This window comes from Mobula hypostoma, chromosome 7, assembly GCF_963921235.1.
Source record: "Mobula hypostoma chromosome 7, sMobHyp1.1, whole genome shotgun sequence".
In the NCBI taxonomy this organism is placed as follows: Eukaryota; Metazoa; Chordata; class Chondrichthyes; order Myliobatiformes; family Myliobatidae; genus Mobula; species Mobula hypostoma.
Genome location: NC_086103.1, coordinates 60,120,323 through 60,147,199, shown reverse-complemented (window position 1 = coordinate 60,147,199; position 26,877 = coordinate 60,120,323). Strand labels below are relative to the sequence as shown.

The following is a 26,877-nucleotide window of genomic DNA, read 5'->3' as shown; positions in this document are numbered from 1 at the left end:
TGAGATCCTAAATTGGAGAAAGGCCACTTTTGATGGTATCAGAAGGGATCTGGCACGTGTTCGTGCAGAGCTTGTGGGAGGCATTGCAGGGGCCCTATCAAAGGTACAGTATTTAAAACATCGTTAGCTGCAGGTGAGGTGCTGGAGGAATGGAGGATTTGTTTCTCTGTTGCTTAAGAACGGCTGTAAGAATAAGCCAGAAAATTATGGGCTGTGAGCCTGACATCAGTAGTGGGTAAGTCGTTGGCAAGTATTGTACGGGATCGCATATATATCTGGATAGACAGAGATTGATTAGGGATAGTCAAGATGGCTTTTTGTGTGGTAGGTCATGTCTAACTAATCTTACAGAATCTTTCAAGAAAGTTACCAGGAAAGATGAGGTTGTAAATCTAAATGTCCTAAAAGAAGAGGACAGAGATGGGTGCATCTCTGACTGGAGGCCAGTGACTAGTGGCATGCTGTATGAATTAGTGCTGGGTCCAGTGTTGTTTGTCATTTATATCAATGATTTGGATGATAATGTTGTAAACTGGATCAACAAATTTGTGGATGACATCATTATTGGGAGCATAGTGGACAGTTAGGAAGGCTATCAAAGTTTGCAGCAGGATCTGGACCAGCTGGAAGAAAGGACTGAAAAATGGCAGGTGGAATTAAATGCAGACAAGGGTGAGGTGTTGCACTTTGGAAGTACAAACCAGGACTTGCATGGTGCATGGTAGAGCACTGAGGAGTGCAGTAGAACAGAGGGATCTGGGAATACAGATCCATTATTCCTTGAAAGTGGTGTCACAGGTAGATAGGGATGTAGAAAGAGCTGTTGGCACAGTAGCCCTTTATAAATCAAAGTATTGAGTCCAGGAGTTGGATGTCACGTTGAAGTTGTATAAGACATTGACGATGCCTAATTTGCAGTATTGTTTGCAGTTTTCTTCACCTATCTACAGGAAAGATATATCAATAAAGATTGAAAGAGTGCAGAGAAAATTTACAAGGATGTTGCTGGGACTTGAGGAACTGAGCTATATGAGGAAAAGCTTAAAGAGGTTAGAACTATATTCTCTGCAGCATAGGACAATGAGGGGAAATTTGATAGAGGTGTACAAAATTATGAACGGTATAGATAGGGTAAATGCAAGCAAGCTTTTTCAGCTGAGATTTGGTGAGACTAGAACTAGATGTAATGGGTTAAGGGTGAAAGGTGAAATATTTAAGGAGAAGCTGAGGGAGAACTTCTTCATTTATTGGGTGGTGAGAGTGTGGAATGGTGGATGGAGGTTTGATTTCAACATTTAAGAGAAATATGGGTAACATAAATAGCAGCAGGAGTAGGCCATCTGTCCTGTTTAGCCTGCTCCACCATTCCATAAGATTATGGCTGATTGACTCAACTCCACCTACCTGCCTTTTCCCATAATCCTTAATTCCCTTACGGTGCAAAAATCTATCCAACCTTGTCTTAAGTTTATTTACTGAGGTAGCCTCCACTAACTCATTGGGCAGAAAATTCCACAGATTCACCACTCTTTGGGAAAAGCAGTTCCTCCTCATCTCTGTCCTAAATTTACTTCCCTGAATCTTGAGAGTATGTCCCCTAGTTCTAGTCTCACATACCAGTGGAAACAACTTTCTTGCCTCTATCTTATCTATCCCTTTCATAATTGCTTATGTTTTTATAAGATTTCCTCTCATCCTTCTGAATTCCAGTGAGTACAGTCCCAGGTGACTCAGTCTCTCCTCATAGTCTAACCCCCTCATCTCTGGAATCAACCTGCTGAACCTCCTCTGCACTGTCTCCAAAGCCAGTATATGCTTCCTCAAGTACGGAGACCAGAACTGCATACAGTACTCCAGATGCAGCCTCATTAGTACCCTGCACATTTGCAGCATAACCACCCTGCTCATAAATTCAATCACTCTAGCAGTGAAGGACAACATTCCATTTGCCTTCTTAATAACCGGCTGCACCTGCAAACCAACCTTTTCTGATTCATGCACACACACTCCCATGTCCTTCTGCACAGCAGCATGCTGCAATCTTTTACCATCCAAATAATAATCTGATCTTCCATTTTCCCTTCCAAAGTGGATGACCTCACATTTGTCGACATTATTCTCCATCTGCCAGACCCTTGCCCACTCACTTAACCTATCTATATCTCTCTGGAGACTCTCCATATGCTCTGCAAAATTTGCTTTTCCAAGTACATGGAATGAGCAATGGTCGGGTTGCAGGTCGATGGGACTAAGCAGAATTGAATTGAAAATACACGTGGACTAAGATGTTAACTGTCCTGTGCTATCACCAGTGGGATCATCAGTTGATCTGCCACCTGTCTTCAGGAGTTTCAGCCTGCTTATGATCAAGATTCCCTCGAGGTCGTGGGCCAGCAGTGCTAAAGCACCACCTCCCACTGGTGAGCTTAAAAACTTGGCATCTGCCTCTACCAGAGTTGTTGGTCGCTTCCATCCACTCTTCAGGTGTCTATGCAACTACTGAAGGGTTTGCAAAAGATGTATATGCTGTCTGACTATCTGCCCCTCTGGACGTATTGGTCCACACCCATGCTGATCCTGTCTCTGCTGCCTCAGCTACAGCCCTGCTGGTTAACTTGATCTCTCTTCTAGTGAAGCCAAGGTCACGCAGCCACTTCTGGAAGGTGAGCGCAATAAACCCATGGCAGCCTACTTCGAGTGGATGCAGGTCGATGGGACTAAGCAGAATAATAGTTCAGAATGGATTAGATGAGCAGAATGGCCTGTTTCTGTTCTGTGTTATGACTGTAACAAAGTTCCTGCAAATGTTTTACAGCCAATGAAGAATTTGAATAGAAATCAACTTCTGGCCGCTATTCGGTAAGCACAACATATGAAACCATAGAACCATAGAAACTACAGCACAGAAACAGGCCTTTTGGCCCTTCTTAGCTGTGCCGAACCATTTTCTGCCTAGTCCCACTGACCTGCACATGGACCATATCCCTCCATACACCTCCCATCCATGTATCTGTCCAATTTATTCTTAAATGTTAAAAAAGAACCCGCATTTACCACCTCGTCTGGCAGCTCATTCCATACTCCCACCACTCTCTGTGTGAAGAAGCCCCCCCTAATGTTCCCTTTAAACTTTCCCCCCCTCACCCTTAACCCATGTCCTCTGGTTTTTTTCTCCCCTTGCCTCAGTGGAAAAAGCCTGCTTGCATTCACTCTATCTATACCCATCATAATTTTATATACCTCTATCAAATCTCTCCTCATTCTTCTACGCTCCAGGGAATAAAGTCCTAACCTATTCAACCTTTCTCTGTAACTGAGTTTCTCAAGTCCCGGCAACATCCTTGTAAACCTTTTCTGCACTCGTTCAACCTTATTTATATCCTTCCTGTAATTTGGTGACCAAAACTGAACACAATACTCCAGATTCGGCCTCACCAATGCCTTATACAACCTCATCATAACATTCCAGCTCTTATACTCAATACTTTGATTAATAAAGGCCAATGTACCAAAAGCTCTCTTTACGACCCTGTCTACCTGTGACGCCACTTTTAGGGAATTTTGTATCTGTATTCCCAGATCCCTCTGTTCTACTGCACTCCTCAGTGCCTTACCATTAACCCTGTATGTTCTACCTTGGTTTGTCCTTCCGACGTGCAATACCTCACACTTGTCTGTATTAAACTCCATCTGCCATTTTTCAGCCCATTTTTCCAGCTGGTCCAAGTCCCTCTGCAGGCTCTGAAAACCTTCCTCACTGTCTACTACACCTCCAGTCTTTGTATCATCAGCAAATTTGCTGATCCAATTTACCACATTATCATCCAGATCATTGATATAGATGACAAATAACAATGGACCCAGCACTGATCCCTGTGGCACACCACTAGTCACAGGCCTCCACTCGGAGAAGCAATTCTCTACTACAACTCTTTGGCTTCTTCCATTGAGCCAGTGTCTAATCCAATGTACCACCTCTCCATGTATACCTAGCGACTGAATTTTCCTAACTAACCTCCCATGCGGGACCTTGTCAAAGGCCTTACTGAAATCCATGGAGACAATATCCACTGCCTTCCCTTCATCCATTTTCCTGGTAACCTCCTCGAAAAACTCCAATAAATTGGTCAAACATGACCTACCATGCACAAAGCCATGTTGACTCTCCCTAGTAAGTCCCTGTCTATCCAAATGTTTGTAGATTCTGTCTCTTAGTACTCCCTCCAATAACTTACCTACTATCGACGTTAAACTCACCGGCCTATAATTTCCCGGATTACTTTTCGATCCTTTTTTAAACAACGGAACAACATGAGCCACTCTCCAATCCTCCGGCATCTCACCCGTAGACAGCGACATTTTAAATATTTCTGCCAGGGCCCCTGCAATTTCAACACTAGTCTCCTTCAAGGTCCGAGGGAACACTCTGTCTGGTCCCGGGGATTTATCCACTTGAATTTTCCTCAAGACAGCAAGCACCTCCTCCTTTTTAATCTGTACAGTTTCCATGATCTCACTACTTGATTCCCTCAATTCCATAGACTTCATGCCAGTTTCCTTAGTAAATACAGACGCAAAAAACCTATTTATGATCTCCCCCATTTCCTTTGGTTCCACACATAGCCGACCACTCTGATCTTCAAGAGGACCAATTTTATCCCTTACAATCCTTTTGCTCTTAATATACCTGAAAAAGCTCTTTGGATTATCCTTCACTTTGACTGCCAAGGCAACCTCATGTCTTCTTTTAGCCCTCCTGATTACTTTCTTAAGTATTTTCTTGCACTTCTTATACTCCTCAAGCACCTGATTTACTCCCTGTTTCCTATACATTTCATACAACTCCCTCTTCTTCTTTATCAGAGTTGCAATATCCCTTGAGTACCAAGATTCCTTATTCCTATTCAATTTGCCTTTAATCCTGACAGGAACATACAAATTCTGCATTCTCAAAATTTCCCCTTTGAAGGCTTCCCACCTACCAATCACATCTTTGCCAGAGAACAACCTGTCCCAATCCACGCATTTTAGATCCTTTCTCATTTCGGCCTTCTTCCAGTTCAGAACCTCAACCCTAGGACCACATCTATCCTTGTCCATGATCAAATTGAAACTAATGGTGTTATGATCACTGGAACCAAAGTGCTCCCCTACACAGACTTCCATCACTTGTCCTAACTCGTTTCCTAACAGGAGATCCAATATTGCATCCCCTCTAGTTGGTCCCTCTATATATTGATTTAGAAAACTTCCCTGAACACATTTTACAAACTCTAAACCATCTAGACCCCTAACAGCATGGGAGTCCCAATCAATGTATGGAAAATTAAAATCCCCTACCACCACAACTTTATGTTTCCTGCAGTTGCCTGCTATCTCTCTGCAGATTTGCTTAGCAAAACTTACTTTATTTTAAAGAAAATATCTTGGGTTATCTAAGCATCTGTTTCCCAACAGATCTCCAGTATTAGTGACTAATAATCGAGCAGAGTGCCAGGCAGATCAAGGGTAATTCGTAGTGCGCTACTTCTGTTGCACAGCAGGGTACAGATTCATTAATTGGGTTGTTTTGGTAGTACATTGGATTTGGCTGCATACTGTTAACATTGGTTTCTTTGTTCTCTCTGCCAAAGGGAGAGATTTTTTAAAATAATCCTCTTGTAAATTGAATCTAATACAAAGATGGTGTTGCTTGGATAAGTGCATGAATGGGAAGGGTATGGGGGGCAACATTTGTGGAGGGAGAAAGCAGTTAATATTGTACCAATTCATTACCATCTGTTGAGCTGTTTATTTACCAAGAGGTAAGACAACAGGGCATTTCTCTAGGCTCACTTTGGTGATGTCCAGTGAATCCTGTTTTTTCCTGAGACATTACGTTTAATGCCTTCTGTAGGCATGTATTGAAATATCAATATTTAGGGTGCGGAGGAGGAGGGTTGAAAACACCCAGGATCAGGAACAAGGGTAGGTTTCTGGTTGGAAATGGGGTGCGAAGAAGTGTGACAAACTGAAAGTTACAAGTGAAAGTTAAAGGAAGCGTTGACCACTGTATGTCATTGGTCTCAACCTTGCATTTAATGCCAGCAAGACAAAGGAGCTGATTGTGGACTTCAGTAAGGGAAAGTTGGGGGAACACCCACCAGTCTGCAATGATGGGTCAGTGGTAAAAAGGGTTAGTGACTTCAAGTTCATGGGTGTCAAAATGTTAGAGGATCTGCCCTGGGCCCAACACATTATACAATCATGAAGATGGCACAACAGCAGTTCTACTTCATTGGGACCTAAAGGAGATTTGGTATGTCACCAAGGATTCTTGCAAATTTCTACAGATTTACAGTGGATATTGTCTGACTTGTTGCATCACAGCCTGGTGTGGAGCCTCCAATGCACAGATCTCGAGGCTACAGGGAGTTGTGGACTCAACCAGTTCCAGCATAGGCACAACCCTCCCTGCCTCAAGAAGGCAGCATCCATCATGAAGAAGGCGAATGCAATGTTGGATTTATTTCTAGAGGTATAGAATATAAGAGCAGGGATGTGAGGTTGAGGCTCTATAAGGCACTAGTGAGACTGATAAAGTTTAAGGGAATGGGGGAATTCTCAGATCCCTGTAAACAATGGATTCAGTACTGACTATGTCTGTGACTGCAGTGTGTTTGAATAATGTCTCACAGCTGCTTTCTTTGAAGTAAGATAAGGGTTAAAGTTCGCCCAGATCCACATAAGATGTCTCTGGGCTTTTCACACCTTTTGATTTTGACAAAAAGCAGTACCTGATGGAAATTAGACAGAACATTCCTTTTTATTTAAAGCATAAATTTGACGGATGTTCTTATCTTTGTAATTAAGTTGTGGCTCCAGCAAACTAGGTAGGACATTCTTTTCTTTAATTAAGGTGGCTGGAGTGTCTAACAAATTGATTGTACTTTTGTATCAATAGTCTATTGACTTGGCCGGAATGGTTATCAAACTGATTGTTCTTTGTATCAATATTCCATTGACTTGGCTGGAATGGTTATCAAATTGATCTTTTGTATTGGTGGCCTTATAACTTCTGACAATTCTGACATCAGGCAGTGAACTTGTAGAACCGCCGGGGAGATGAGAAAGGGTCCCTCCCTGATGTCGGGTCCAAGTTCACTCGCCGGCTGAGCTCGAAGAAATAAACGGGTGAAAAGATAAGTAACGATCTTTTTGTGCTGTCGTTATTTGATCCAGCAAAGTTATGTTTACAAGACCACACTTGGAGTATTGTGTGCAGTTTTGGGTTCCTTATTTTAGAAAAGATATACTGACATTGGAGAGGGTTCAGAGAAGATTCACGAGGATGATTCCAGGAATGAAAGAGTTACTGTATGAGGAACGTCTGGCTGCTCTTGGGCTGTATTCCCTGAGTTCAGGAGAGTGAGGGGGGATCTCATAGAAACATTCCAAATGTTAAAAGATCTGTACAGATTAGATATGACAAAGTTATTTCCCGTGGTAGGGGATTCTAGGACAAAAGGGCACGACTTCAGGATTGAAGGACGTCCTTTTAGAACTGAGATGCGAAGAAATTACTTTAGTTAGAGGGTGGTAAATCTGTGGAATTTGTTGCCACGAGCAGCTGTGGAGGCCAAGTCACTGGGTGTTTTTAAGGCAGAGATAGGTAGGTTCTTGATAGGCCAAGGCATCAAAGGCTATGGGGTGAAAACAGGGGAGTGGGGATGACTGGAAGAATTGGGTCAACCCATGATTGAATGGCCGAGCAGACTCGATGGGCTGAATGGTCTACTTCGGCTCCTATATCTTATGGTCGTATTAACGACACTCTCCATCTGGGACATGCACTTTTCTTGTTACTGTCAATAGGGAGGAGGTACATGAGCCTGAAGACCCACACTCAAATTTTAATAACAGCTTCTTGCCCTCTGTCATCAGATTTCTGAATGCTCCATGAATATCTCCTCTAGATACCATTGTGTGTGAAAATCCCAGGAGATCAGCAGTTTCTGAGATACTCAAACCACCCTATCTGACACGAACAGTCATTCCACAGTCAAAGTCACTTAGATCACATTTCTTCCCCATTCTCATTTGATCTGAACAACAACTGAACCTCTTGACCACGTTACGTATTGAGTTGCTGCCATATGATTGGCTGATTAGATATTTGCATTAACGAGCAGATATACAGGTATGCCTAATAAAGTGGCCACTGAAAATATGTGAATGATAATTAACCTGATTCTGATTTTGAGTGGTATCTGTGTATCTTGTTAACTGTGGGTAATCCATGCCCCTATCCTTGAAAAATAAGGATTTAATAAAACCAAGTACCTTGTTCCAAGAGGGTACTCACTTTGAGTGGATGTGTGCGAGATTGTGTGTGAGAAAGAGATTTCTGTTTTTACCATTTGATTTAATGTTTTGCAATTGTTGTCGTTTGTTTTGGGAAAGAGAAGTGCAAAAGGAAGATATTTATCAAGCTCATTGCTGCTAAGGACGATTGGGTAATGGAGATGCTGGTTTTCCTGTGTCATATCTGATGACCTAATCTCTTGTGTAGTATTGTTTTTCTTCACACTGATGATGCAGCCAAAAGTGCATAATTTTTACAAGAGAATGTTTTGATGTTATTGAAGATTCTTCCCAAACTACATTCTATTGGAAACAAGATAGAATCTTAAAAGCATTATAAACATGTGGTCACAAGAAAATCTGCAGATGCTGGAATTTCAAGCAAGACACATCAAAGTTGCTGGTGAACGCAGCAGGCCAGGCAGCATCTATAGGAAGAAGTACAGTTGACGTTTTGGGTCAAGACCCTTCGTCAGGACTAACTGAAAGAAGAGATAGTAAGAGATTTGAAAGTGGGAGGGGGAGGGGGAGATCTGAAATGATAGGAGAAGACAGGAGGGGGAGGGATGAAGCTAAGAGCTGGAAAGTTGATTGGCAAAAGGGGTACAGAGCTGGAGAAGGGAGGGGATCATGGGACGGGAGACCTAGGGAGAAAGAAAGGGGGAGGGGAGCCCAGAGGAAGATGGAGAGCAGGCAAGGAGTGATTGTGAGAGGGGCAGCGAGAAGAGAAAAGGCGGGGGGGGGGGAATAAAAATAAATAAATAAGGGATGGGGTAAGAAGGGGAGGAGGGGTAATAATGGAAGTTAGAGAAGTCAGTGTTCATGCTATCAGGTTGGAGGCTACCCAGATGGAATATAAGCTATTGTTACTCCAACCTGAGAGTGGCTTCATCTTGACAGTAGAGGATGCCATGGATTGACATATCAGAATGGGAATGGGACGTGGAATTAAAATGTGTGGCCACTGGGAGATCCTGCTTTCTCTGGTGGACAGAACGTAAGTGTTCAGCGAAACGGTCTTCCAGTCTGCGTCGGGTCTCCCCAATATATAGAAGGGCACACCAGGATCACTGGATGCAGTATATCACATCAGCCGACTCACGGGTAAAGTGTTGCCTCACCTGGAAGGACTGTCTGGGGCCCTGAATAGTGATGAGGGAGGAAGTGTAAGGGCAGGTGTAGCACTTGTTCTGCTTACAAAGATAAGTGCCAGGAGGGAGATCAGTGGGAAGGGATGGGGGGGGGGGGCGAATGGACAAGGGAGTTGCGTAGGGTGCGATCCCTGCGAAAAGCAGAGGGGGGGGAGGGAAAGATGTGCTTGGTGGTGCTGCCTGGCCTGCTGCATTCCACCAGCATTTTGTGTGTGTTGCACAAACATGAAGTGATTGTTTTGACGTGGGAAATTATATAGCTTATTTATATTGCAATTAGTTGGCAAGAATTGACAAGTTCAATTATTCAGGTCTTGCTATTTGTGACAATTTCTCCATTGTGTTCTACAGACAAAATACATTCATTTCATATATGCCAATGGTCTGAAGAATAAATACTGCAATATCACAAGAGCAGTAAAAGGCCTCTTAGCTCCCCGACTGTCTCAATTTTAATTTCACTTCATGGCTCCCTGCTATTGTCACAAATCCCTTAGGAGCTTAAGCAATCAGTCATGGGTTTAAAATGGACAACCAACCATTCTTCATTAGTAGAATTATGGAAGTGCACATCTGAAAAGACAGACTTTAATATGTTAGTAACCACTCAAACAACCCATTTTATTTTCAATTTCTTGATATTTGGCTTTAGTGGCAAGGTCAGCCACTAAACCTGCAGAAACATTGGCAGTAAACTGCACCATCTAGTCTTGCAGTCCTTCTGGTTACGGTTTTCCCACAAGGCAGTTGGGAAGGGAGTTCCAAGATTTAGACCCCATGATCTAGAGTGATCAGCTATCTTTCTCCAAGTCACGATAGTTTGCAACTGGGGCATCTGCAGGTGGAGGTGTTTGAAACCCTGGTGGAAATGTTGTAAGTGGTATCAGGGTACCTCGGGTGAATAACTGCAGTACATTTTGTCGATGGCGCCACACCCCCGTGGAAGTTTAGGATCGTGGTTGGGTTAGCGATCAAGTGGGCTGTTTGCTCCTAATGGAGTCAAGCAGCTTGATTGTTTTTGGAAATGAGTTCTTCCAGGCAAATGGAAAGCATTCCATCACAACCATATACATGCTGAAAAGCCTTGATATCAGGGGATTACTCGTCCATCTTGCAACAGATGGCATCTGACTTTTTATTATAGTCACAGGATTTACTGGCATGTCTGGTTGAATTTCTGGTTGTTGATCATTGCCTGGTTGGGGTGTGATCATTTTTTGCCAGGCTAACCCTGAATGGTATCCTGGTCATGTCGCCTGTATACAAGGCATACATCTGGAGTTTTGAAAAGAGTTGAACATTGGGCAATCATCAGCAAATAAGGAAGGTTGTTGATGAAATAGCTGAAGATGGTTGTGCCTAGGAAACAGTCCTGAGGATCTTGTGCAGTGTAGTCCTCATACCGAGATGGTAGACTGCTAGCAATCACACTCATTTTCCTGTCTGCAAGGTTGGACTTTGTGTTCCCCTCGAGGTACATTGAACCGTTTTACCAGGCTTACCTGATATGTGGTCACATCTACGTAGATGTCAAGAGCAGCCTCCTGCTTCAGCTCTGAAGATCAACTAGTTGATTTACGTGCTTTCAGTGAATTCAGTTGGCTCTTTAATTGGTCATAACCAGCTGTGGTAGATCTGTTGGACTTCAATCTGACTGACTAGTTGAGAGATCACATAACTGCATGCATATAGTCCTGACCGGTAGCTTCCCCAGATTGGCATCTCTTTGCTTTAGGTGTATCAGATGAAGATCTCATCCCATTGAACTGGGGTTATTCTGTGGTGTTTTTTTGCGTGGTAGAACAGAGATTCTGGGCCCTGAGGTTACAGATTGTGGTAGTGTACGTGTCTGCTGCTGATTGTCCATGCCACTTCTTACATTTTGAGGTACCAGATTAGTTCTGAATCAATCCTATTTAGTACAGTTATTGTATCTCTTAGAACAGGTACTGGAATGTATGGTAACTTTATGTCTCAGGCAGCATCTGTGGAAGGAAATGGGCAGTTGACGTTTTAAGCCCAGATAAAGGGCCTCAACTTGAAATATTGACAGTCCATTTCCCTTCACAAGTTCTGCCTGTCTGGCTAAGTTTATCCAGCAGTTTGTCTTTATGAATGACAGGGTTTTAAAAAAAAAGATAAAACTCCTGAGATGCAACGAAGGGTGGCAATTGTAACCAAATTTGCAACAGAAAGAAGTGGGCAACGTTTGAAATGTTACTGGATAGCTGTTACCAGGTGGGGTTCCACAGCTTTCATTTCTCAGCTGTTTACATTTTGAAATATTTTAATTTATAGGAAGGGGAATGATGGGAAAAGTGCATCAGTGATGCAATAATTGGCAACGTGGTTGAAAACTAGGAGGAAAATTTTTAATTGCAAGAAGGTAGATTAGTTAGTTGGATAGAAAAGTGATATTTAGTATTCAGTGTGGAAAGATGTGAAGTAATACATTGAGGGGCAGTGAAACAAGGGACAAGAATACACATTAACCAGGCGGATACAGTAAATTGTTGCGAGACACGATGATTTGGAATGCCTGTGCATAGGCCTTAAGTATAGCTAGCAAGGCAGGTCACAAAAAAAGCAATTTAAAAAGACATATCAGATGTTTTCCTTTATTAGTTGAGTGTTAAATATAAATGGGGAGGTTATGCTGGAATTGTATGCAGCACTTGCTAGGTCATGGCATGGGCATGGGTACACCACATTGGAGGGGGTGTAGAGGAGATTTATGAGCATGTTGGCAGGACTGTAAAGTATTATCAAAAGGAAATACTGGATAAGCTAGGCTTACTATTTTAAGGGAAATATATAAAATTGAAGGGCCTTGACGCAATAAATGAAAGTGACCTATTTTCCTTTGGAGAAGGGTCAAAAACCAAGAAATGCAGATTTAATGTTATTGCCAACTGGATTTGGATTGGGGATGAGAAGAGGGGAGAAAAGGAATCACTCAGCTATTGCTAGCTAACTTGCGATCTGAATGAGTGGTAATGATAGAAATACTCCTTACATGAACCCTTAAGGCTGATTTATAATTGTGTGTACCAGCTTATGCCGTAGCCTATGCAAGTGGGCTACGCCGTTGTGAGCATTTATACTTGTGCGTTGGTGTGTCTGCGTTGCTCTGCAATTCACTGCCAAAACGCTAGTTGGCAGTGGGGTTTCTTTGCCACTGTGCTGAGTTTCTTCATGTTGAAACTCAACACGAAGAAACTCAAACTTCAAACAATGGCGACTGAAACTGAAGGAGGGTGAATTTTCTGCGCTTGTCCGGCCACGGAGAGACATGGACGAGGAAATGCATTTCAAATATTTTCGGATGTCGGCAGGTAGATTTGACGATTTGGTTCAACGTCTCCAACCATTTATTTCATATCAGTGTACGCACAATATACTCTGAGACTGGCAATCACCATTCGAGCTTTAGCTTCAGGTGGAAGTCAACAGGCTGTAGCAGCTAGCTACAAACTGGCGTCAAGCACAGGATTCTCCATAATTTCAGAGGTCTGTAAAGCTTTATGGAGAGCATTGCAGCCAGAGTTCCTTCCCTGCCTTTCAGTCATCCCATGGCAAACTATTGCAGTGTAGGAGGAAATGCGATGCTACCAAGTGGACCGATCACAGTTGTTGCCGTCTGCAACACCGCGACGCATAGTTACATTTTGGGAGAGGTGCTCATTAGGCTACGGTGTAGGGTTAGCACAGAGTACAGCGAAGGGTACGCTGCTACGCCGTACCAATGGCGTACATTTGACGCACAAGTATAAATCATCCTTTACAGAGTTGTAACCTGAAGTACTAGTTCTGGAGGGTGGAATTTCGTTGTGTGGTGGTTCTCAGTATGAGATGTCTTCAGGTGAGTAGACTTTCCTGTCATTAACTTCCAGAAAAAATCAATGCGTGGAGAATTTTAGCGTTTGGACCCATGAATGGTGCAGCTTTACTGGCCTCCTTTATGTCACGAGCAGTTATAAATGTAATACTTGAGCTCCAAGTTGGAGTTGGGTAGATATTTGACTGTTATTAGAAATGGGATGAAATATAGCACTGGATGGACTTTGAAACAAAGATATGAAACAAAGTTTAGATTTTCCAATATACTTATCAAGCCTGAGGGTTACAAAAGTATTAATGAGGGTTTCATCAGCAGGTGAGGTAAGAGGCAAGAAGAAGTAGGAAATATTTGGAAATAACCAGTAATATGGATTGTAGTCAGACATTCTTACATGTAATATTGGCACAATCTGAGCTGAATGTTTCCAAACTAGTCCAAGGTTTGGGGATGTTTAAGTGAAGGTTCAGCCATGTAATTGCTTTGTGATCTTTCTGCTGGTTTAAAGTTCGATTCTCCTCAACTCTGATTGTGGCTGCAATGCACCCCAAGCCTTCAGGATAAATTTGCTGGTTCTGGAATATTCTTTAAATGGCATTTACTTTTGTCATTGGTGGATACAATTTGGCAATTGCTTTGCATGTTTCACAATTGCCAATGTTATATCAATTGAGAGGATGGGTATAGGTTTTTTCTGCTTCTATATTAGGGCTGGGGGAAGGTGCAAAATGATCCTCTTTCGTTGCTGAATTTGTTTACAATTATGCAAATGATTTTCCGTTGAAACATGAAATGTGACCTAACCAGTGTAGCTTCAAGGGCAATAAAAGCAGAAAATGTTGGACATTTACTTTGAGCAGCAAGTCAGGCCGTATCTGTTGGAAGACAAGCTGAGTTAATGTTTCAGGTAGAAGGCCATCAGAGTTCTTTTACCAAAGGTTGAATGTAGTTGAATATTTGCTTGTGGTTTGGTAGAATCCATGTTGTACTTCATTGCCAAAAGATAAAGGAGTTGTGAAAGTTTCTTGTAAAAACATTGTTCATGTTAATGTGCATGTAATGTAGGAAATATTCAGTTATGTTACTTTAAAGTGTGGCAAGGAAGAAGGAGGATAGCAAGAGGGATGGCATAACACTTGAAATGGCTCCAGAAGAAGTTGGGGGGAAAAATGAGAGGCAGAATTATGAATTTGGAGTCCTTTGGATGTTCCGTTGCTCAAGCTAACACTGGCGATACCCAGTGACATTTTGTGGGCAGCTCACAAAACTCTTAGATACAGTTCTGAACTACTATCACTGCAATCCGGAGCTTGTAATTTTCCTTTATCGTCTTTTACAACTTGATTGTCCATCTTTGTGTGCAGTTTTTCATTGATTCTATTGTGTTTTTTAGTATTTACTGTGAATGCCCTCAAGAAAATGTATATCGGGGTATATAATGACATATATGTACATTGATAATACACTTACTTTGAACTTTGAATAGGTAATTAAAAACTGTGTACTTATAAGAAATGTGGTTTCACCTTTGTTTACAATAAATACACCAGTTGATTAGAAGCTCCTGAGTTAGCAGCTGTGTTAACATAAGTGTAGAGCAGCAGGATATTCTGTCATTTTATTCTACCTCCCTCATAACTTAATTGGGGCTGGAGGGGGCTTAAGTTGCAAGTCACATCTGGTACTCAAAAGTTGCCACGATACAATTACACGGCAAGAAAGTTAACTTGCCTAACTGCAATAATATCTCATTTTTGCTACATGGCTTTGGATTTTGTCAGAGGCGTCATGATATGTGTGTGTGTGTGTGTGTGTGTGTACACGCGCATTCTGTGTTAGAACAGGCTTCTGATTCATCATGGTCCTCAGCTGGCAACATCTGAATTTGAGTATCCTCAGTTGATCCCTTGTTTACTCTTTGAAGAGAGTTGGAGACATTTTAAAGACTGCCTTCTCAGTTGTGTTTACTCCTTTATGTGATGAACGGTCGTCTGACCTGGTGAAAACCCGGCTCGGGGAGGATCAGGTGAATTGAGAATGACTGAATGAAAGCCAAATGGAAGATACTGCAAATGACATCAAGGGAGGGCATGCCATTCACATGATGAGAGGGCACTTGCATTGCAAATAACAGGCTTGAGGGCAAATGGTTTTTCTGGCTAACTTGAGTTAAATATGTGAGAAAAGTGCTATCTTGTTGGATAATGTATTTTAGCTACTTGTTAAAGCATTATTATTTCACTAAATCGTCAGAGGAATTACAAGATGGCAGTAAATCTGTAAAATATTAACCTTGCAATAGGCATCGGACAAGCTGTGCTTCCCTCTTGCTTTCTGTAAATTGTGAAAATGATGTCTATAAAATTATGTCTATAAAATAAAATGTCTATAAAAAATTATAGGAAAGATGTCAATAAAATTGAGAGAGTACAGAGGAGGTTTACTAAAATGTTGCCTGGGTTTCATCTCCTAAGTTACAGAAAAAGGTTGAACGAGTTAGGTCTTTATTCTTTGGAGCATAGAAGGTTGAGGGGGGGGACTTGATGGAGGTGTTTAAAATTATGAGGGGGATTGATAGAGTTGAAGTGGATAGGGTTTTTCCATTAAGAGTGGGGAAGATTCAAACAAGACGACATGGGTTGAGAGTTAAAGGACAAAAGTTTAGGGGTAACATGAGGGGGAACTTCTTTACTCAGAGTGGTAGCTGTGTGGCATGAGCTTCCATCAGAAGTGGTTGAGACAGGTTCGATGTTGTTGTTTAAAGTTAAATTGGACAACTATATGGACAGAAGAGGAATGGAGGGTTATGGGCTGAGTGCAGGTCAGTGGGACTAGGTGAGTGTAAGAGTTCGGCACGGACTAGAAGGGCCGAGATGGCCTGTTTCCGTGCTGTAATTATTATATGGTTATATGTCTTTCTGCCATTGAAATTCTGCTTCTTTTCCCACCTTCTTCCAATGTAGTTTGAAATAATTAAAAATTAGTGTCTTTCTCAGTCCTACTATTCGGATAAGCTTCAAAAATGCTTATCATACGCATATTTACACCAATGTGAAGGAAAGCGGCCAAACAATGATGTATAATTAGTTGAATGGACCAGTGGACTAGGGTTAACTGCACACAAAATAAAGATATGGCAATGGGGCCCCCACCTTCCATCCATCTGTTGCCGTAGAGTAAAAGGTCACGGACTGGCTATGCCACATGATCTGAATTCCAAGGTGAACTCTAATGTGTTAATCCGATAACTGAAATAATGTTCCATTATGGTATCACATGCTGCCACAGGAAGATGCATTCCACTTTCAGGACTGGTGGATGAGAAATACATTTCCTGGGCACTGGGGTAGAGCCCTAGCATTTTGTTTTGAGGTGTAAGAGCAGTGAAGTGGTACAAGAAATTCAAGATTCCTTGAGTGTGCAGATAAGAGGTGCTGTTGAACCCAAACTTCTTTGCATTCCGATTGTCGAATTGACATTTGCAGGAATGATTCTTGTTTTTTTTGACTGGAACACTGGTCTTTTTTTTCTGTGTTTTACTTTCAGAAGGTGAAATGATCTGCTTTGGAAGTAAGACTTTGGATGTTGAGATCATGTCTCATGTTGTTTACATCTCAGGGAAAATTTCAGTTGATAATGCCATGCAAATATTTATGCATCTTTCTGGGGCAGGGCTGCGGCCTACGCATGCTCATTGAGGCCAAATGTAGGGGGCTGACCTTACTGGCCTCTGAGACCTGATGTCAGCTTGTGAAATCTGAAAGGCCTGCCTCAAAATGCCTTGGCAACGTTTGACACAATGCAATGGTGATGAAACATGTCATAGATTTTTAGTACCTTTTACATGGCTCCATCATTGAGCAGCATTTAAAAATTCTTAACTTATGAAATTAATTGTAAATTTATGTGTTTCGATGTACTTTCTGCTTAACGAACAAAAATCATTAAAAAGGATCTAGTGCTAAAAATAATCACTTTTCTATTACCTAAACTGAGATTCCTCCTTTGAATCATTTGGAATCTCTGAGGCAAAGCCAGCTTTGATTGGAGAAGTAATGTTTCTGATGAACTTCTGGGAACTCCCAGCAAGACTGCAGTTCATTAATAGACAGCAAGTAGAGTCTCTCTCTATGCAATCAATTCTAGTCTGCTTGCTACAGTTCTGCTTTTGCCCAGCACTTGTATTTTTATGAGAATCTGTTGGTGACTGCCAGCCACAGCTGCGAGGATTCAAGTGTTGGTGTAGGCAAGGAGGTTGTCAATGGGTTTGGCCTGAAACAAAAGTGTGTGATCGCATTGGAGTCAGTCCAAAGGAGGTTCATCAGGTCAATCCGTGGGATGGGATGCGATTGCAGACAGTCTGGGTCTGATTTCCTGGAGTTTAGAAGAATGAAGGGTAATCTTATTCAAACATATAACACACTAAGGGGCCTTGACAGTGTATGTTGAATTGTTTCCACTAGTGGGAAAGCTGCGAATAAGGGGACTGGCTACAAATAAATTATTTAAAACGGTGGCATGTAGAAATTCCAACTCTTAAGAGTTTGTAAATTTATGAAATTCTCTGTCTCTGAGGGTGCTGGAGATGTATTTAATGCAGGGGTCCCCAATCTTTTATGCACCGTGGACCGATTTAATATTAACAATATTCTTGCGGACCGACGGACGGGGGTGGGGTGGGGGGGGCGGGGACGAGGGTGGGGGAGGGGTGTTCAAGTTCAACAGTGCATGACAGGGAATGAGGAAAGGTGCAGCTGACTCATATCGTTTCATGATGCCAAATCATATCATTTCCTTGCGGCCCAGTAGCACATGCTTTGTGGCCCGGTGGTTGGGGACCACTGATTTAATGTGGCAATAGATTAACATTTGAAAAATTGAGGATGGTGCACAAGATTGAAGCCAGCATTGATCAGCAGAGATCACATTGAACTGTGGGTTAGGTTTGAGGGACGTGGTGGTCTACTCCTCCTATTTTCTTATGTGAAATATGATCCATTTTCCTGTGCTTCTGGTTGTTGTATACTGTATTACATGTATGTAGCTGTTATTTCTTCCCCTCAGGGTTAACTTCACTGAACATCTTAACCTGTTTAGAAATGGCATACGTACATTGTAACTTTGTAATGTATTAAAAAGCATCAGGGTCCTGTGGAATTTTTGCATGATAAAGAATTGTATCAACAACTTCCACAACACATGTTTGATATACAGCTTTAAATATGCAGGAAAGAAACTTTAATAAAAGCCCAGACAGATGGTTCAAAGTGCAGATGAATGAAAAATTAACTCTCATGGACAAATACAATAAATTAACTACAGTGAAAGAAGAAATTATGTAACAAAGAGTGTTTTAGTTTGAGAAATGAAGCTTAGTTTGTTAAAATAACAGAACTGAATTACGCTACAAACTAAGAGAATTTAAAACTATGTTGAGTTCAGCCCTTTGGTGCTTGCTTTTGGCTAAAGGATTATAAAATAGAAGGAGGAAGAAATGGAATTGAGAAGTGTCTGCACTTTTTGCAATAGTTAATGATGTAAGCCATGATTCTGGCAAATGGATTTACATCAGAATCAATCTTGGTGAAGAGAAATCACAAAAAAGGTAGCTTCAGAGTCCTGGCATTTTAAGAGATCTCTCTTTCCTGAACGTTGCATCTCATCTCAAACTTTGCAGGAGTGGAGATAATCTTTGGGAGTAATGAGAAACTATTTAACTTCTGGCAACTTCACTCCACACAAATAACACTCCAGCATCTGCAGCCGAGCTGCCTTATGTAGATGACCCGTGTACTTACATGTGCTCGGAGGCCAAACTCCAATACACGGTAGACTAGTTCAGTGAAAGGTTTGTGAGAGTGATCCTTGCACTCAATACCTGTAAGGCAAATAATCTGCTAACCTGTCCTCATTTTCTAAATGTTTATTATCATTAAATGTTTATGTTGAGAGTCAGGAAAACGTAGACCACTTCTTGTTTCTTGGGCATCACCTCTCAGCAAAGGTAGATATCGATGATGAAATTCAGCATATATTCGGTGTGTGAGGGCAGCTTTTATACAATAGCAAGGAAAGATGTTTTGGTGCAGAACTTGTTATTTAGTGGACAATGATTCGTGCCTTCCAATAACCTTCTGCAACTAGAAATGACTACAGCAAATTTCACAATGGACTGGAAACTACTAACACTGTCATGGCAAAATCCCCTACATTTGCAGGGTGAATAAATCAATTAACATCAGTGCCCCTTTCCAATCAACATTCATCCCCAGCATTGAGTCTCTCATTAGACTTTACATCATTTGCAGTTTAAAAAAAATTCCATTCAGTCCATTGAGCAGGTCCATTGTTTGTGGGCTTGACAGATACTATTTTTATTCTTAGCCCTGTCATGGAGAAAGGTTATTGGACAGAGAGATGAAACCATTCAAGGATGTGGTCAAAGCTTCTTTTTTTTAAAAAAAGCAACATCTTGCCCATCACCCCTCTCAATTTTTGGGAATTCCTGGCCTATAGCTACTGGATTTAGCAAAGAAACATCTGGGCCAATAGTGAAGATGTCCAGTGCATAGAAGACCAGCATATTGGCAGAAGGAGTGTACCACAAACTGTCCCACCTGCCTTCCCATTAGGCTCCTTCTTCCTTATCTGAGGAAAGCAGTCTCATCAATTATCTTGGGACTCACAAAACCAGAGTGGAAGTGAGTCACCCTCAATTCCCGAGTAAGAGTTAATAATGGGAGGTGTTAAATATTCCTGTTGACATTTTTCCTCGTTCCCTTGTTATTATACAAGGCTGAAGTAACGTTCAAACTGGACACTGTGATGGGTGGAATTCATGTGGTTTTGGTGTTTAATTTTTGAGTACAGCAGTTTGTTTTTGGCAGCTGAAAGTTGCCTTTGTGGTATTACAGCCACAAAAGCTCTTTGAGAGTGTTTTCCTTATGTTTGTGCATCACCATGCAACAGATGAAAACTCCAGCAGCTGGTGAAAGAGCAGAAGAAGCCATGGCTTTCCCTAAGCCAGCTGTCTGTTAACTGATTATAATTAATCTTGCTGGCTAAAAGTCAGCGAATTACACTCAAATTATTGTGGAGCTGCATGTAATTAATAGCAGAGTTTCACATGAGCTTATTATTTTTAATGGATAAAGGCCAGGGTTGCATCACATTTAGTGAAGAATTTGGCTTATTAGAGTTTGTCATTTTAGTGTGAGCGTAATTCTGGATTATTTGTTATAGGATATTTAGATTTCCAGGAGGTATGAACAGTCTTTGAAATTCTACTACTTTATATTTTAGGCCAATGGATTTGCATTGTTCCAAAATATTACAGCAAATGAAATGTACCCTCTAACTTTCCCTTTTTGCACAGTAGTTTTATTAATACTCATTAATTTATCACCAAATGGTGGGTTTTCACAGTTGGCCATGGGATTAGATTATTATCGACACTTAACTGTCATCTGGGATAGCAAATCTTCCCGTTAAAGGCTCCGGAACAATGAATTGGAAAATTGCTTTTGGGATAACAAATATGGTTCTGTTTTCATGTGCAAAGACCAAATTAATGTGGTAGAACGATGGCACTCTAAAATACGGCAGCAGTCAATTTGAAGCTGAAAGCTACTGTTTTAAAATGGAAATGTTTAATCTTTCTGGTGTTATGGGGAAGTGAGGATAATGGATGGAGAAATAATCAAAATGATCAGCAGCAGTGAAGATATTGTGACATGTTGTAAACATGGTTGGGAGTATTCAATGTACTCTTTCAAATACAGTATTCTAACTTCTGTACATCCTTCAAAGGTAAGTTTGGAGTTGCACAGACAACAGAGAATTCAGTTATTGCAAGTGAGATGCCATAGATGTTGTCACTGAAACCTGATCATATCCTGTCTGACAGGATTGTGCGTGGTTGTGATGTGTGCCTCACACAGTCGGTTGCACCTGGTCTAATGCATCTCTTAAGTATATTACAAAGCTGCAAGTTTATCCATCTGAGATTTAAAATATAAGCCTGAGTGACCTGCTAAAGGTCCTAGCATCAGGTGTTCCTAACTTGTGAGGACATTTAATCACATTGGAAGAGTACTGGAAACAAGCCCGAAATCACAATTCATTCACATAGTATGTTACTTGGCTCATTTTATAGAGTGTATATTCTCATATCAAAAACAGGAAGGACTGGTCCATTTTCAAAAACTCGGTTGTCAGTTTAGATCATTATGTCACTACTATCACAGACTTCATCAACAACGTGTTGAGGACTGTGTACAGAAAGAGGACAATAGTTGGATAAACTGGGAGAACCACTCCCTACTGAAATTTAGATCTTCAGCATTCAAATTAGATGACTAATAACAAATCAAAATATGACCTCTATAAAGCTATTAGAGATGCTGAGCGACAGTACCGGTCTAAAATCAGGTCTCAGTCTAAGCATCAGCTTAAAACTGAGTTGGGCAGCATTGCCGACAGCAGCACATCTCTCCTGTTGATCTTAACATATTCTATGCACAGTTTGAACAGAAAGGAATGTGTATGTCACCATCCACCCTGACAGTCTTCAGTGCATCGGAATCTAAAGTCAGCATCACAGATATGAGATCAGTCCTCTGGAGGGGGACCCCGTGGAAGGCATCTGTCCGGATGGTGTCCCTACCCATGTCCTTAGACCCTGAGCGGATCAGCTGTCAGGAGTATTTGTCGACATTTTTAACCTCTCTGTGCTTCAGGCTTTGGTACCCTCTGGCCTGAGGAAGACCATGATCAGAATCAGGTTTAATATCCCTGGGATATGTCGTGAAATTTGTTGTTCTGCGGTAGCAGTACATCGCAATGCATAATGATAAAAAAATGATAAATTACAATAAGAAATATGCATAAAAATTAAATTAGGTCAATAGTGAGAAAAGAGCAAAAAAATAGTCAGGTAGCGTTCATGGGTTCGTTCTTTCCTAAATAAAGATAAATGGTGAGACCATATCTAGCAGTACTACATTCAATCTCTGTATAGTTCTAGTAAGACCTATTTTTATTCAAAATTGCAATTGTAATAAAGGCCAACATTCTGCTTGCTTTCCAAATTACTTGCATGACTAACTTTGTGTTTTGTGTGTCGGGATAACCAAACTTCGGACAGACTCTGTTCCCTAAAATCTCTCTCCACTTAACCACATTGCGTTTCCCAGTTTCTTCCACCAAATAGACAATCTCACATTTTCTCACTTTGCGCTTCCATTTGCTAAACTTTTGGCTCCTCCTTAAATCCTCTATTTTTCTGAACTCTCTGCACTTTCCTCATATCTTAGTATGGTTTGCATATCTGGGTGCAATACATTTAATCCCTTCATCTAAGAAATTAATACCTATAGCCATTCCACGATTTACATAAGGAATGCCTTCCTGGAGAGTGAAGACTTCTAAGTCAAAAAGACTGGTAAAATGTATCATGGCAGACATATGCATCAATGAGTAGCACAGTATTTATTCAAAGGTATGTTCAAAGTAAATTTATTATCAAAGTATATATATGTCACTCTATACAACCCTGAGATTAATTTCATGTAGCCTATACAGTCAATCCTCCAAGAGGACCAAAGCCTTGTCATAGTTTGGAGGCTTGCATGCCTCACTGATCCAGAGCACTAAGTTAGCAGGAGTCAGGGCTTTATGCTTTGGCTCTTGGTAGGGTCACCAAAGCCAAACAGGTCCGAGGGTAGAGTTCAGACTGAGCATGGTCCACCAGGTTTGGGGGTTCAGTTCAGGGCTAACAGCCTTGACTGGTAAAACAAAATTGTTATGGAAACTGCAATGAAAAATCCTTCTACATTTGAGTGTGCTGGTATTCCTGAGTCTCCACCTGGCACTTGAATGACTGACAGTAATGAAAACTGAGTGGAAGCTACTGACATCATGACGGAAGCCATGAACACTGCCAGAAATGGAGGACCTTCATCGCTTTTGTTGTAATTTTTCAATTGATCGTAAATGTTAACATGGCTGGTGTCATTATTTCTAGCACTGTATTCCATTCTCACTTTTTTCAGTGTTGGTTTCTTTGGCTAGTTATTTCTGACGTCATTCTGTACTCCCTTGTTTTAGACCTGTCAATTGTTCGAAATGGTTTGGTTTTTGCTGCTACAGTCTGCATCTATTAACTTTTGTCTTATTCCTTCCTAATTTTGCACACCACTGTCAAATCATTAACAGCTGTCATCCACCCACTTCAAATTATCCTAATTTCTTTGGTTTGTTTTTACTGTTATTTCCTCAACAGGCAACAACTGAGTGAATCTGGACTATCCCCTCTGTTCCTTCAGCATCCTGTTAGAGGGAGCTTAAAATTGCACACAATTCCAAAGGTGGACAGTTCAATGAAATGCAGGGAGTGGAGAGATTGACATGGATCGCTGTGAATAGAGATCTCAGGTGACAATCAGATCAATCATTATCTCAATAAATGATCAGAACCAGCTTGAGAGCTGAGTGGCTGATTTCTGCTCCCAATTCACCAATTCACATATTTAATGTGTATAGTTCTCTAGCTGTAATTTTAAGTTCTTGCTGAGATTCAACATAATTTTATCCCCACAAAACCCAGATTTTTATTATCCATTTGACTTTTGCCTCTATTTCTGTGTGGCTTTTTGTTGGTCAAAATTGAAGTCTTGGTTCAGCTGTAATTTCTACTCCAACAAAAATGTTTTTAATACAAAGGATATCACCTTGTGTGGCTGTCACTAATTCATCTTTTACTCAACAACTGTATTTTCTTCCCATCTACTTCATTTGAAAGAGGTCTTAGAATCTCATAGATGCTCCCATCATAGGAAACATCCTCTCCACGTCAACTCTATTAAGGCCTTTCACCATTCGATAGGTTTCAATATGGTCACCCCTCAATCTTCTGAATTCTAGTGAATTCAGGCCCAGAGCCATTAAATGCTCCTCATATGACAAGCCATTCAATCCTGGAATAATTTTCATGAATTTCCTTTGAACTGTCTCCAGTTTCAGCACATCTTTTCTAAGATAAGGGGCCCAAACCTGCTCACAATATTCCAAGTGAGGCCTCACCAGTGCCTCATCAGTGCCTCACCATTACATCCTTACTTTTATATTCTAATCCTCTTGAAATGAAAGCTAACATTGCATTTCCCTTCCTCAAGACAGACTCAACCTGCAAATTATGCTTTAAGGAATCCTGCACAATGAATCCCAAGTCTCTTTGCACCTCAGTTTTTTTGTATTTTCTCTCCATTTAGAAAATAGTCAACCTTTTCATTTCTTCTTCCAAAGTGCATGACCATACATTTCCCGATGCTGTATTCCATCCACCATTTCTTTACCCATTCTCCTAATCTGCCTGTCCTTCTGTTGCCTCTCTACTTCCTCAAAACTACCTGCCCCTCCACCTACCTTCATATCATCTGCAAACTTTTCAACAAAGCCATCAATTCCATCATCCAAATCATTGACATATAACGTAAGAAGAATCAGTCCCAACACAGACCCCATGGAACACCACTAGTCACTGGCAGCCATCATGACAAGGATGCCTTTATTCCCACTCTGCCTCCTGCCAATCAGCCACTGCTTTATCCATGCTAGAATCTTTCCTCTAATACGATGGGCTTGTAGCTTGTTAAACAGCCTCATGTGTGGCACTTTATCAAAGACCTTCTGAAAATTCAAGTACACAACATCAACCAATTCTCCTTTGCCTATCCTATTTATTATTTCTTCAAAGAATTCCAACAGATTTGTCAGGCAAGATTTTCTCTTGAGGAAACTATGCTGACTATGGCCTATTTTATCATATGCCTCCAAGTACCCTGAGGCCTCATCCTAAATAATTGACTCAAGCATCTTTCCAACCAGTGAGGTCAGGCTAACTGGCCTATAATTTCCTTTCTTCTACCTCTCTCCTTTCTTGAAGAGTGGAGTGACATTTGCAATTTTCCAGTCTTCTGGAACCATTCCAGAATTTAGCGATTCTTGAAAGATCAATACTAATGTCTCCATGATCTTTTCTTCCACGTCTTTCAGAATGCTGGGGTGTACACCATCTGGTCCAGGTGACTTATCTACCTTCATACCTTTCAATTTCCTAAGAACCTTCTCTCCAGTTATGGTAACTTCACACACTTCGTGCCCCTTGACAACTGAAATTTCCACCGTACTGCTAGTGTCTTCCACAGTGACGACTGATGCAAAATACTTATTCAGCTGGTCCACCATTTTGTTGTCCCCTGCCTTACTACTTCTCCAGTGTTGTTTTCCAGTGGTCCGATATCCATTTTCGCCTCTCTTTTACACTTTATGTATCTGAAGAATCTTCATACTTATGAGCGTACCCCCCTGAGACTTAATTGCCTTGATACTTAACATGTTAAATTTTTTAAAATGATCTCTGGAAAAAATTAGAAAATAATTACATACTAAATTCTGTGACAGCTGTTTCTTGCATGAGAGTTAGATGTTTCGTCATCATCGCAGAGCTCAACTCTATAATTAGATTAGATTATGAGGACACGCAGTCCTCTTTTATTGTCCTTTAGTAATGCATGCATTAAGAAATGATATAATGTTTTTCCAGAATGATATCATAGAAACACATGACAAACCGACTTAAAAACTAACAAAACCCATATAATTACAACATATAGTTACAACAGTGCAAAGCAATACTGTAATTTGATAAGAACAGACCATGGCACAGTAAAAGTCTCAAAGTCTCTCAGAAGTCCCATCATCCCACGCAGACGGTGAACCTCCAGCGCCGCCAACTTGCCGATGCAGCATACTGGAAGTATCCGACCACAATCCGACTCCGAGTCCGTCCGAAAACTCCGAGCCTCCGACCAGCTCTCCAACACTGAGCACCATCTCTGTCAAGCGCTTCGACCCCGGCCCCGGCAATAGGCAAAGCCGAGGATTTGGGGACTTTCCCTCCGGAGATTCTCAATCGCACAGTGGCAGCAGCAACGAAGCAGGCATTTCAGAAGTTACTCCAGATGTTCCTCCGTGCTCCTCACGGCTGTCTCCATCAAATCCGGATTGTGCACGGCCCCCTAGTTAACACATATCGATATCAATTTGGAACGGCCGTGTGCACTGCGTCGCACCGCCATCTTCTCCTCCCTCCCTATAATGTGGGATGATGTACCAAGACATCACTGACAGAAAGGAAACACTGTTTACAATGACACATCAGAGAAGAAAGTAAGGTTCTGCCTACCTTATGCAAGACGTTATTTGAAGAGCAGGGAATCTGGGTGATGTTTCATCAGCTAACAGTTGTGGCCCTCTATTGACCATGAATGTTACGTCCCAGCTGTCTACATGATATGCAACCTAGAGCAGTAGGTATGGAGAGCAAGCTCCATGTAGCAGACTCCCCCTCTCCACGCAGCTAATGAATCCAAAGTAACAGCAGAGTCTGAAATAGTTGGCAGCAGCATCAAGTCAGCGGAAGTTAGAGATCAGAGTTTTCCTTCTAGATGAAGTGCCAACCACTTGTCGAGTCCCATCTGTCAG

The 26,877-nt window shown here is 41.4% G+C and overlaps 1 protein-coding gene across 3 annotated transcripts in view; it reads left to right on the top strand.

The window, feature by feature from the left end:
- Positions 1 to 26,877, top strand: part of ergic1 (endoplasmic reticulum-golgi intermediate compartment 1) — a 91,529-nt gene that overhangs the window by 4,151 nt on the left and 60,501 nt on the right. Inside the window, exon 2 of one of the 3 annotated variants that reach the window (XM_063053506.1) lies at positions 2,816 to 2,859. The exons of 1 other annotated variant lie outside the window; for it this stretch is intronic. In XM_063053506.1, the coding sequence (XP_062909576.1) occupies positions 2,819 to 2,859 (41 nt within the window). In that variant the 5' untranslated portion in view covers positions 2,816 to 2,818. Of the gene's footprint in view, positions 1 to 2,815; positions 2,860 to 23,650; positions 23,767 to 26,877 lie in introns of those variants that run through there. One more of the 3 variants, XM_063053505.1, reaches the window with a different exon arrangement.